Here is a 13393-nt window from a genome sequence, read left to right on the forward strand (position 1 = left end):
ATTCTTATTTCGTATTTCTTACCGTTATAAGATTTTTAAGTTGGTTAAATATTTTTTTGTTAAAATTAATAAATTTGTTGAAGTAAAATTTGTTAATATATATAGATAAATACTAAAAATTGAAAGTAATTATTTTTTTTTAAAATTTTCAACTTTGATTAAAAACAATCGTCAATAACTTTATTTTGAGGTCACATGATGAACAAAACTGAGTGGTGAGCAAATTCTATTTACCGGTGCTGCTTATATAAGTGACTACTATATTTTTTGACTTAACCCGTTTGTATAAAATCATGGATCCGTTGCTGATTAAGATATTAACCTTTAGTTACATAATAAATGACATGATTGTATAAATATTATTACACTGGCGGTGCATAAAATTAATTTAAACTCTAAGTTAATTCACACGATTAAGGCACAATGAGTAAATGAGTCTGCCCATTGTTTTCCCTTCCAACTTTGAAACACAGATTTGTGCCATAATACAATGAATCATCAGCCGACCACAATGGGAACTCCATTTTCATTTTGCGGCACCTCTGGCGTTTCTCTCTTCTACTTCACTTTGTTTATAAGTGCAAAATTTTGCTTGTGGAAAATATGTTCATTGATTTCTAAGTATGAAATCTTGCGATCCTTAGTCTTTATTCGTCGAGCTAGTCTCATTGCAAAGATACGCTGTTCCACTAACTAATAGCGAGAGAATCAAATTTGCTTTCGTATTTGTTAACGAATGTGATTGAGATCTCATTAATTATTGATACGTCCTTTCAGGTTTAGAGTGTAGTTTTTGATTTCTCGTTCGGTGTTTGATATCAATATATGTTAGAAAACTGATTAATAAATTTAAATTCGTGCTAAAAATTATTCTACTTTAAAGGTGAAGTTCTCCCTAACATTTTGATTGGTCAAGTATACGTATAGTGAAACTTCTTTATGTTAGGTCGGTTACCTTGTCATAAACGATAATATGGATCGACTTTGACCGTCTGCTAATTAATGCTTATAATTGGTTGTTGCACATTATATTAATTTATTGAGGATGTTGGTAACATTATACATGCTTACTTGGTGAAATTTAAAATAATATAATTTGGTGCAATAAGTAATTATCATGTGGACTTTATTATTAAGATAGGTGGTTCATGTATTTCATTCATTTTTTTTTTATTCCGACTTACATTGAACTTCGTATTTGTGACTTGTGCGTACAGAACCATGCTATCAGCTGCAATACAGATGACGTATAGCTTGCTTCAATTCGTTTTATTTTTGGGGGTGGGGAGGGTGGGGGGGTGGGGGCAGGAAGAGAAGAAGTTGCCAGCCATTTGCAAGAATATAATTGATAACTTGTCAGATTAGAATGTTGTAAATAAGAAAAAGCATCAGATCTGAATTAGTACAAGATAATATAACCGTGAAATAGTTTTACGTGTCATGCATTTTACTGTTGCAGTTTGTTAATTGAATTTATACACAATTTTAAGAAAATGTAGACTAATTTAATACAAGTGATCAATAACGCTAAATAAGTGAGTTAAAAATAGAATAAATAACCAAACCAGTTGTGATGTTAGGTCTGAGCTCAGATTTGAGCTTAGCGATTGTTCTGCCCTCGATTCAGAGCCAAATACTTATGAAGAACTATGAGCAAAAATAAAAACTTTGAATAACTTTAGAAGCAGAGAAAACAAATATATATTGCCTTGATATGCGTGTTATAGTGACCATAATAACAATAATAACAATAACAACAATCCAGTATAATCCCACTAGTGGGGTCTGAGGAGGGTAGTGTGTACGCATACCTTACCCCTACCCTGGGGTAGAGAGGCTGTTTCCGATAGACCCTCGGCTCCCTCCCTCCAAGAACTCTCCACCTTGCTCTTGGGGTAACTCGAACTCACAACCTCTTACGTGTTATAGTGACCATCTTGAATAAAAATTACCCCTTTATATAGTAGGGGAGTTCCATTCCTAATACAATTCTAAGAAAGTTAAAAAAATTCTTTTTCGTTAATCACTGATCTGCTGTCGATACGGGCCGAAATCTACGTCGTGATATCCGGTTAGGCACGGATATTACATCCCTTTGTTAGTCGTGTGCAGACGTTTGGTAATGCTTTCCGAGGAGCTCGAACCGGATCCGGAGGCGTGGTCTCGATGGCTCTGGTGGTAGACGCTTTGTTCGTCCGATTCCATATAGTTACGTCCTTGCTCCGTTTGCCCCACCAGAAAATCGGGGTGCTCACTAGCCCCGATTTTACCCGTATACAGATAGTCTCCTCGTTTTTCAGAGAGTAGGTTTGACGAAACGATGAGAAACGATAGATGAGCCCTGGTTCCTTCCTCCGTACGTTACAATCGAAACGACGTAGAAGTCGGAACATCCCATCAGTCGTGTCGTTCTGACTTCGGACACGTGTCAACCACTGGCTGGTTGTCTTCGAATGCGAAGCGTCGCGTACTTCCCCTTTAAAAGCTTCTATCCTCTGCTCGTTGTCACGACCCGAAATTTCCACCTTCGGGACCGTGATGACGCATAATATTTTTCTTGCTAAGCAAGCCAACGTTAGAATAATTTTAACCGTTTTTAAAAATTCATTTTAATTAATAAAAAAGAAACCAAACAATTGGAATAAAGTCTGAATTAAAGTGAACAAACCAAAACAATAACGATGTCGAAATATCATCTCAGAACCGGTGTCATAAGTGCACGCAAGTCGAGAAATGCTGAATGGTACTATTTGAGGTCTCGGAGCACAAAATTGAATGTTAAATTTAAAGATGACTTATCGGGTCATCACACTCTTTTTTCACTTTCCGATTAAGCTTCCACCTTCGAACTTCCTAGCTATCACCAACTCCTTCAAACCTCCATATCTTCGTCCTTGATCCTCAAGTTCTCATAATTGTTCTTTGGTTCTTATCCAAATTTTCTCTAAATCATAAAGTCTTCATACTCTCAGATAGTAAAGGCTAAAATTTCCAAGTCAGTTCCTCAGCAGGCTGCCTCTTCATTTTCCCATCTGACCGCCGGTACCGAAGTGGCAGCTCCCAAAATAGTTATCCTCGAGATAGCTGCTCCAGAAGTGTCTGCCACCGAGTCGGCTGCCACCAAACCGACCCCCGAGCCCCCCTTGAAGAGCTTTATTCCCGGGGGCTATTCAATTGCAGACGACTTCAAGGTCGAGAAAGCCTCGACTAAACAAGACCGAGGTGAATGGGCTTCGAGATATATATGCTCTGTCACTGAAGATACCTTCCCACTGTCCAAAAAGACTGTAAATGGAGGATAAGGACATGGTAGTCCCCGGGACTGAAGACAATATCACTACTCATGTGAAAGGGTATTTAAGTATTTACACGTATCCCTTCACATTGGGCCTCGTAGACCTAGTCGTTTTGAATTTTTGCAAGAGATACAAGGTGTGCCTGGGGCAAATCCACCCATCTCTCTACAGAATCGTGAACCTCCTTTGTGATTTTGTGACTAAAATCGAGTCTCCTCGGTTCATCCTCGACCACCTGCTCCGTCTATACAGTCCCTAAATTTTCGGGGGAGGGGGCGAGGGGGACTAATCAAGCTTACTCGCCGGGACAGCAAGGCCTCCTTTTTTAGCATTGACAAGGATCGAGACCGAGGTTGGTAGGGACACTTCATTCGGGTGAAGACCGAAGATTTGAACCCTCCCGAATTTATGCCATTCCCCTAGAAGTGGAATGCATCTCGTAAGTGCATCCTTTCCATAAGTGTCAATTTTTCTTCATTTCCTTTTTCATCATTCATATTTGTGGTTATGTAACTGTTCCCCGGGTTCCAAATGCAGTCCCCCGCTCATGGTGCAAGATTTCGAATGGCCGATGGGAAGCCCATTCTCATGGTAATATTCTCCCTTAAATAGCCATTACCGTGCTCTTAACTTACATAACGCTGACCTTTCTTCTTTTTTTTCACAGGTTTGCCTAAGACCACCTAACTTAGGCTGTTGGAAGGGGATGAGGAAGTGTCCTTGTCCGTTGATCCCTCAGTTACAGAACAGCCCAGGGCTGCCGCGGGGGAAATGAAAAAGAGGAAAAGAAAGTCTTTGGGCTCCCCGAGCTCCGAGCCTAAGCCAAAGAAAAGGGTGGCTCATAAGCCCAAGGAGAACACTAGATCTCGGGTGCCAGATTCTGACACACTTCTCCAGCTCAGGGATGATTCTGAAGAAGATGATATGTTTGTTTCCTATGGATCGACCCTTAGAGGGGAGAAGGCCACAGCCGAGGGGGCGGGCTATGAGACCTCCCTCCCTCCGACTCAATTGGTCGAAATGGAGATGGGGGCCGAGACCCCCGAGAAGCCGGCTCTGTACCGAAGAAAGCGAATGGTGTGATAGAAATCATGAGGGAGCCCCTTTACATCGAGTCCATGCTGGAGGTGGCCCAAGCTTGAAAGGAAAAGTCAAGTGAAGGAGTCCACGATGCGGACGACCCCATTTAGTCCTTCTTCGATGTTGTGAATTCGTCTACTTTGGAAGATTTTTCTAAGCTGGGTGATCTGGAAGTCCCGAAGAAGGATGTATATTCGAAAGCTGGTGGGCTGAGTTCGAGACCATGTTGGTTTATCAGTTTTCCACTCCGAGTATGGACCTTGGACGCAAGAGAACAGTTATTCTTATTATCCTGGAGGATGCCCGGGTTCTATCTTCTCCCATATGTTAGCTATAATGAATTCAATGCATTTTTTCCTGAGCTTGGGTGTTCACCCCGTGCCTAGGTATACCTTCTTATCGGGTAAGTGTTCGATCAACCAGCTCCCCGACTATTCATTTGGTGGCATCAGAATCGTTAGGAGTGATGAACGACATAGGGACTCCATAATTATCATCCTCGCCTGCTCCCTGGAGCGATGAACGACACAAGGACTCCATAATCATCATCCTCGCCTGCTCCCTACTCCTTTAGTTTGGTCGGGGCCGGTATCGATGATTGCTATTTAGTTTCCTTCCTAATCATCTCCCCATTCTTTGATGTCGAAAGCACGGGCATCAGGATCAACTCGTCGACTGCGAACATTTCTTTTGCGTCTGGATGCTCTCCGCAAAGTGTCTTGATTCCTCCCGGTGTGGGGAACTTCAGTGCCTGGTGTAGTGTCGAGGGTACTGCCCTCATGTTGTGAACCCAAGGCCTTCTGAATAAGGCGTTATACCTCATGTCCCCTTCAATCATGTAGAATTTGGTATCCTGAAATGTCTCGGCGGTATTTACTGGCAAAGTTATTTCTCCTTTGGTAGTGTCGCATGCCAGGTTAAATTCGTTCAACACCTGGACCGTCGGTACTATTTGATCTTGTAGCCCCAACTGTTCTATGACCCTTGATCTGATGATGTTGGCTGAGCTACCTGGATCAATCAACACACGTTTAACTCGAGATTTATTGATAAGTACGAAAATTACCAGTGCATCATTATGAGGTTGTATGATGCCCTCTGCATCTTCGTCGCTGAATGAAATGGTCCCTTCCGGGATATAATCTCGGGTGCACTTCACCCTTGTGATCGACACTTTAGTGCATTTTATCACCGACCCTTGGGGGATATCGACCCCTCCAATAATCATGTTGATGCCGTGTTGGGGTTCCTCTGGTTCAGTCTATTTGTTGGAGTCCCTTTTCTAAAGTGGTTTTTTATCTCGATCACTTAGAAATTCTCGCACGTGTCAGTTATTAAATAGTCGGGTAACTTCTTCTCTCAATTGTCGGCAATCCTCGGTCATGTGGCCATAAGTGCCATACTTGCACATCAGGTTAGGATCTCTCTGGGTAGGATAAGACAGCAATGGTCGAGGCCACTTGGTCTCTTTGATGTGCCCAATGACAGATACGATACTGGTTGCATCGACATTGAAATTATACTTTGATAATCTCGGAGCTTCCCATCCCCCGAGCGACTTATCGAAACTATTTTTGTTCATGAGGCCTCGACTACTGGGCCCTTGATCGTTTCTCCTTTCGTTCCTTGTAGAGTTACGCCCGGGCCCGTTTCCCCTTCAACATGTATTGTATGGTTGATACCGATATCGGGCCGGCCTTGACTCATGATCGACAGCTCTCTTATGCCTCTCTTCGGTTCTGACGGGATAAATGGACCCAAAAGGGGCCCCGAGCTGGTCGTCCTCGACTCTAATTTTTGATTGGTGCCTATTGTGGACATCTGGCCTACCAAATTTTGTTTTAACTACTGCGAAGCCAAGGATCTTCGGGGGTTAAGTCCTTGAGTGAATTCTTGAACGGCCCAATCATCTGCAACCGGAGACAGGTCCACCCGTTCCATTTGAAACCTTGACACGAACTCCCTAAGCATTTCGTTGTCCGTTTGCTTAAATTTGAAAAGGTCCAATTTTCTGGTCTCGACCTTGATGGCTCTGGCATGAGCTTTTACAACATTAACTATTTTTGAGGGCAAGTGTTGGTACCATATCATCGCTATTTTTGATAGAGTCTCTCCAAACTTCTTTAATAACATTAACTCGATTTCGTCATCTTCGAAATCGTTACCTTTGATTGCGCATGTATAAGAGGTCACATGCTCATTTAGATCCGTGGTTCTATTATATTTTGGAATATCGGGCATACAAAACCTCTTTGGGATTTTTTTCGGTGCCGCGGTCGAAGGGAAAGACTTTTAGACAAATTTCTTGGAGTCCGAGCCTTTCAATATCGGAGGCACTCCTGGGATTTGATCAACGTGGGAATTGTATGTCTCTACCTTCTTGTCATTTGCCTCGATTTGGTTTCACTAGATTCCACTTGTTTCGTTAATGCTTCTAGCATTTTCATTACTTTAGGGTTGACACCGGACTCAGCTTCGCCCGGCCTTTCGATGATCTGCTCATTTCTTCAGATGTTTTTCCGGGACAATTCAGGCTCAACATTGCTGAGGGCGCGACTTTGTTTTTGTAGCTGTACTATCACCGTTTGCTGAATCTGTAACATTTTGAAGATCAATTGCAGGCTGACCTAGTCGCCTTCACCTTTGGGTGCTCCCTGATCCGTTGGTCGGGCTCCTCCGCGAATACTGTTTTTGGGGTCAGTAGGAAGGTTGGCATCGATAGCCACATGTGAGTTAGCATCGACTGAGTCCATGAATGGGACCCCGTTGGAATCAGCAGGGGGCACCTTATTGCTAGGCACCCGATTGTTGTTTTCGCTATGATGGCCAGATCCATCCTCAACGTTCAAGTGAGCAGATTGAGAATTTGACATTTTCAAGATTACCTGAAATTGAGACCTTAAAGAGCAAGCATAAAATAGAGTGTGTTAGAAAATTTGTATCAAACCACCACTATTATCCTTAGCCCCACGATGGGCGCCAAATTGTCTACCCTTAAAAATGGATAACAATTGAATTTATATACGATTTTAAGGATATGTGGACTAATTTAATACAAGTGATAATGCTAAATAAGTGAGTTAAAGATAGAATAAATAATCAAACCAGTTGTGATGTTAGGTCCGAGCTCGCATCTGAGCTTAGTGATTATTCTGCCCTCGATTCGGACCCAAATACTTATGAAGAACTGTGAGAAAAAAATAAGAACTTTGAATAACTTTAGAAGCAAAGAAAACGAGTGTATGTTGCCTTGATATGCGTGTTACAGTGTCCTTCTTGAATTAAAATCACACCCTTAATATAGTAGGAGAGTTCCATCCCTAGTACAATTCTAAGAAAGGTAAACATCTTCTTTTTCGTTAATCACTGATCTGTTGCCGATACGGGCCGAGATTTACGTAGTAATATCCGGTTGGGCACAGATATCATGGCCCTTTGTTAGTTGTATGCAGACGTTTGGTAATGCTTTTCGAGGAGCTCGAAGTGGATCCGAGGGCGTGGTCTCGATGGCTACGATGGCAGGTGCTTTGTTCAGGCCTTAGTACGAGAGGTTCTTAGCTTCGACTCTGATTCCATGTAGTTACGTCCTTGCTCCGTTTGTCCCATCAGGAAATCGGGGTGCTCACTAGCCCCGAGTTTACCCGTATACACAGTTGGTGACCAGTTAATTATTGTTACAAATATTGAACCCTTGCAAATAAATATGAATGTAGTAAACAAAATAAGATAATGTGATTTGGTGCATATTTTGATAAAAATATTTTTTCAAGGTAACAAAATATTTTTGATTTTAAGATGTATGATTTATATTTTTCTCTTAAAAACTCACAAAGCTAAGCAAACAAGTTTCAAGACTATGATGTCGTTTCAAGAGGCTTCAGTATTTTTATTTATGGAAATGCTAAAATGTAGTAAAATATCCAGAAAGGGTTGCTTGAGTAACAATACAACTAGGAAAAAGCGAAGAATCAATTACTAACAGTGCAACCATAATGAAGGTAATTTTATGTCAATTAAATTCTTAGTTTCGACTTTAGACGTTAGAGTCATCATGTACAAAAGTAGGAGCAAAGTATTCATGTAACAGTTAAGTTTCCTTTTCTAACGAAGCATATTCTTTTTTTTCCTTTTTGCTATTAGAGGAAGGAGGACATTTCCAAGTTCCAAAGTAAAAGACTTAAAATTACATAAGGGATAAGGTAAATATTTACCTAACAATAGTAATTACATAAAATCAAAATAATTTAATTTTTTAACAAAAAATGAAGTGAGAATACATATTATATAATCATAGTTTGAGTAGGAAATGTGTTTATGAAAGAAAAATATCATGTATTCATTGATTTAATATAAACGCTAGATTCGAATAAATTTTAAACTTTATGGATAAGAGTAGTGTCGTCCTAGAGGCTATAATACGGACCATGATGCACAACCTCGAATACAATTATCTTTTCCCCATTGTTATTTAATTAGATTCCTTGTTGTTAACTACGTGTAAAAGGATAAAAGAAAGATTAAAATTGTGAATAGTTGGATTATTGATATATTTGAACCAGCCTAAAAAGTATACTACTCATTTTCTCTAATTTATTTGACACTTTCTCTTCTTTTCTTTTCTTTTTGTTTGGGAGGGGGTAAGCTCTAAATTTTGCAAATTGTTTGACTTACTTCACTCCTACCATTTTAGCACTTGTAAGAGTCGACATGACTTGCTGTTGCTAGTACTAAAAGTACTTAAAATATTCTGTGCATATTTAACAGATGTCTTAAAGATTCATTTCTTTTCTAAACAAAAAGTACATATACTCACAGTATTGTAATAGAGTTTGACCAAATCATATTAATTCCTTTAATATTTCATTAAGGTTAATACTTAATAATTAATACCATTCCACTAGCAATATGTGAGGTACAGAGTAACATAGAACAAGTCAAGACCATCACGGCGCTGGAACCAAACTGTCTTTAATTTGTGCATATAAATATGTCCCTATAATTCCACGTTCTTCTCATCCTTCTTCAAAAACCTTAACTACTCCTTTAATTTATTCTCTCCGTCCCTTAGTTGTTTAATTAGCAGAGACACTAAACACTTCATTTGCATAATCCTAATCTCTCCTAAATATCTGTTGTGTTTGCACTACGTGTATACACGTAAAATAAAATCTCCTTAGCTCTTCCTATATATGGCTTTAAACCTCCCATGAAAATCACGTTCTCAAACTCACGTCAACTTCACTTCTTTTCACCTTATTGTCCACTTCCAAGTTTCACCTCATTCTCATCCTTTAATTTCTCTTACTTTCCTAAGGGACCATTACAACCACAACCGAACTTGTACGAGATTTTGTTAATACAGAAGCTATTGACAATCTCTAAGGGTCGGTTACAACCTCGTATCTATATAGTAAATCGTGGTTAGCACAGTACTGAACAAGCGAGCTACTCATTGAACCAATATAATGAGTTGCTTGCAAAGTTGGCCGGAGCCAATTGTCCGAGTTCAAGCACTGTCCGAAAGTGGCATTCAAGAAATCCCCGACCGTTTCATTAAACGGCCAGCGGATAGACCATGTTTAATTGAAACAACTCATGTTAAGGAAGCCAACAATAATATTCCATTGATTGACCTCAAAAACCTGAAGTCATCCAAGGAATCTGTTCGCTCTGAAACTATGAAACTCATTTTCGAGGCTTGTCGCGACTGGGGTTTTTTCCAAGTGGTGAATCATGGCGTTAGCCATGACCTGATGGCAAAAACTCGCGGTGTTTGGCGCGAGTTTTTTCATCTTCCTTTGGAGGAGAAACAGAAATTTGCAAATTCTCCGATTACGTATGAAGGGTACGGCAGTCGGCTAGGAGTAGAGAAAGGTGGCAAATTGGATTGGAGTGATTATTTCTTCCTTCATTTTCTTCCTGAGCCATTGAGGGATGAGAAAAAATGGCCTTATCTTCCGATTTCATGCAGGTGAACTTTCATTTCTTCTTCTCCTATGGCACGTACTTTTGTATTACTACACATTACTTTTTCGTGATATATTATCTCGAAACCTTACAACTATATATAGCTTTAAATCAACGGAGTAAATGCATCTGCACCTACTGCTTTCAATATAATATATTGTTTAAGGTTTGTAAACTTTTCTTTGTAAGTTTTTATTTATTTATTTTATGTGTTGTTAGGAGGGGCATACATGGGAAGGGGTGGGTTCACGTGAATCCCTCCCACTAAATCATGTATAGCACTAGTAAATTTCAACTCAAATACTTAAATTAATATGGGTGAACCCAAACTCAAGTGAACACTTTAGTGTATTGATAAGGAGGTGCATCTTCTACCTTTTAATCAGGGATTCGATCCCCTATTATTTCTTCTTTTAAATCATAATTTAATTAATAAATAGGGTTAAATTCTCATGCTCTGCCGCTTTTTATAATTAAATACACTTTTTGTATTTTTTTCTCCCTTTTATATTGGTTACATGTTTTTTTATGTCCTTCTCTTTTTAGTCTTCGTTTTGACCTTCAAAATTCCTAAACTAAAAATACATCTCTCACATACTCTATCGAAAACTCTGATCTTTGGCGCTCATAGTACACCCATATTTTTAAAATCCTGAATACACTCTGTTTATAAGTAAGAATCATGGCAGTAATAAATGGCATAATTTAAAGAAATTAAAAGATTTTGGATGGAAGGGAATATCTAGGCGGATCTTCATAATAAAATGATCTCAAAAATATCTTTTGGAGTTATTCCTATTGATATTATTATTTTTATTCCATTTAGCAATAAAGTTTCACAACTTTATCAAAACCTTTGTATGCGAAAGTGGTCCTGGATTAGTTGGTAATATGCAACTTGTTGCCTCTCATGTTTTTGAAAAGGCAAAATAATTCTCCTGAAAAACATGTCAAACGTTGTCAGTGGTATAACATACGTACATTATATTTTGTCGATCACAATATAGTTATAACATTGTTTTGTTCTTTTTGATATGGTTTGTAACCTTTCAGAAAAATTGTTGCTGAATACGGACAAGAAGTAGTGAAACTTTGTGAAAGAATATTGAAGATTTTATCCTTAAACCTAGGATTAGATGAGGATTATCTACACCATAAGTTTGGAGGGGACAGTGAAAGAGGTGCATGTTTAAGGGCAAATTTTTACCCAAAGTGTCCACAACCAGACTTAACACTAGGCCTCTCTTCGCACTCTGATCCTGGTGGCATGACCCTTCTCCTCCCTGATATTGACGTCGCCGGCCTCCAAGTCCGCCGTGACAATAATTGGTTAACCGTTAAACCAGTTCCTAATGCCTTCATTGTCAACATTGGGGATCAAATTCAGGTATATATGTCTCCCTTCTTTTCATTTCTCTAGGTAAAATAAATAAAGTGACTTGGGATCCCATAACATAACATGCACTTTTCCTCTGTGACACACTTTTCTTTTTTTATAAAAATTAAACTCTTTTTTGACACATGTTGTTATCAGAAATCAAATACATATGTAATTACATCAAAAGTCATTTCAAATTTACACATTATTAATAAGATTATTATCTATGATTACATAATTATTTTCTAGGGAAGGACCTTTAAAAAAAGTCTTAGTTTTGAATATGGTTGTTCTTTATTTTTATTTTTTTTTGTACAAGTTATGAGCGTTGATTTGATAATGGCCGCAGGTATTAAGCAATGCAATGTACAAGAGTGTAGAGCACAGAGTAATCGTCAATTCGGCCAAAGAACGTGTTTCCTTAGCATTCTTCTTCAATCCAGGAGGTGACAAACTCATTAAACCTGCAGATGAGCTTGTGACAGAGGACCGGCCGGCGTTATATTTTCCGACGACGTTCAATAAGTACCGAGCTTTAATTAGAACTAAGGGACCTTGTGGCAAATCTCAAATTGAATCACTAAAATCTCCAAGATAATTAATTAGCTTTTAGCTTTAAAAAGTTACTGTGTGTATATGCCAATTGGTAAAGTACATTAACACGGTAACTGCCCTGTATCAGCAGCTGGCTGTATTTTTCCTTTCTATTGCAATAATATTAATTAAGACAATATGTACTGTAGTATTAATTCTCATGAATCTTTCGTGCTTTAGCCAAATTGTATTCATCAGCTTCTCTAAGCTTTTGTTTTTGCCAAATTGCTAATTCATCAGCTTCTCTAAGTTTAAGGACGTTCAGTACACAAGGGAACTAATCGTGTTGATTCAGTCCCATAAAAGTCTTTGTATAAATATAAAAAGTAGAAAAAAATAAATGAAAATAAATAAAAATAAACAACTTATAAGAGTTGTGTTGACCTGAGCGGTTTTGGTTTTGATGATTGACAAAGGAACACATGCATGAACCAGATCCATGGACAGTGTATACAGGTGACGGGCAGAATCAAGCAAAAGACATGCACGTGAAAGGGATAAGTATAAGTGGTTATTTCTGATAATCCCTGAATGAAAATATTGCATATTTGACAAGGAGCATGACTCCTTACTTGAAGAGAACTCTATCCAAGGTAAGGAAATAGTTAGAAGTTGAAGTTAACTAAAACTCTTCTACCAAGAAAGAGTAAAGCATTAGACTACTAGTTAATCCTTATTCTACTAATTCTATAAATATCAGTTTTGTTCTCTTTTACATGGGATGTACACATACTGAAGTTAAGCACGAATTGAGAGCAAAATAATAAGGTATTTTGTGAGCAATTCTTGTGAGATTTAAGAGTGCGATCCTGAAGCTACACGAACCAGATTGAATAACCAGCTCCATAAAAAGATTTATGTGTCTTTCTTTATTTCTAGTTCAAAGTATAGTAGGCGTTTTGAGTTGTACCTTTCAGCTTTCTAAGAAGCAAATTGTACTAGGTATCTGAGTTGTATTTTTCAAGTTAGAGTTAACTTGAAGTAATCGCAACAGCCTGTGGCGTGTTGCTATAAGGGTTAGAGTTAATCCTTAGGTTTGCAAGAGGTTGTAAACTCTAGTTGTATTGTTCAAGTTAGA

The 13393-nt window shown here is 38.7% G+C and overlaps 1 protein-coding gene across 1 annotated transcript; it reads left to right on the plus strand.

Annotated features, from left to right (window-relative positions):
• Positions 1-9423: 9423 nt before the first annotated feature.
• Positions 9424-12500, plus strand: LOC107787193 (jasmonate-induced oxygenase 4). The gene is made up of 3 exons (XM_016608730.2): positions 9424-10347; positions 11397-11730; positions 12071-12500. Exons 1-3 carry the CDS (start codon positions 9842-9844, stop codon positions 12317-12319), a joined length of 1089 nt encoding a protein of 362 aa, XP_016464216.1. The 5' UTR covers positions 9424-9841; the 3' UTR covers positions 12320-12500.
• Positions 12501-13393: the final 893 nt, after the last annotated feature.

Source organism: Nicotiana tabacum, chromosome 24, assembly GCF_000715075.1.
Source record: "Nicotiana tabacum cultivar K326 chromosome 24, ASM71507v2, whole genome shotgun sequence".
NCBI lineage: Eukaryota > Viridiplantae > Streptophyta > Magnoliopsida > Solanales > Solanaceae > Nicotiana > Nicotiana tabacum.

Bases quoted from the DNA above. Each gene is read 5' to 3' on its own strand.
- LOC107787193 (XM_016608730.2), top strand. From the start codon at position 9,842: ATGAGTTGCTTGCAAAGTTGGCCGGAGCCAATTGTCCGAGTTCAAGCA. The intron at 10,348-11,396 runs GTGAACTTTCAT...GTAACCTTTCAG, and splicing joins TATCTTCCGATTTCATGCAG to AAAAATTGTTGCTGAATACG. The intron at 11,731-12,070 runs GTATATATGTCT...TAATGGCCGCAG, and splicing joins ACATTGGGGATCAAATTCAG to GTATTAAGCAATGCAATGTA.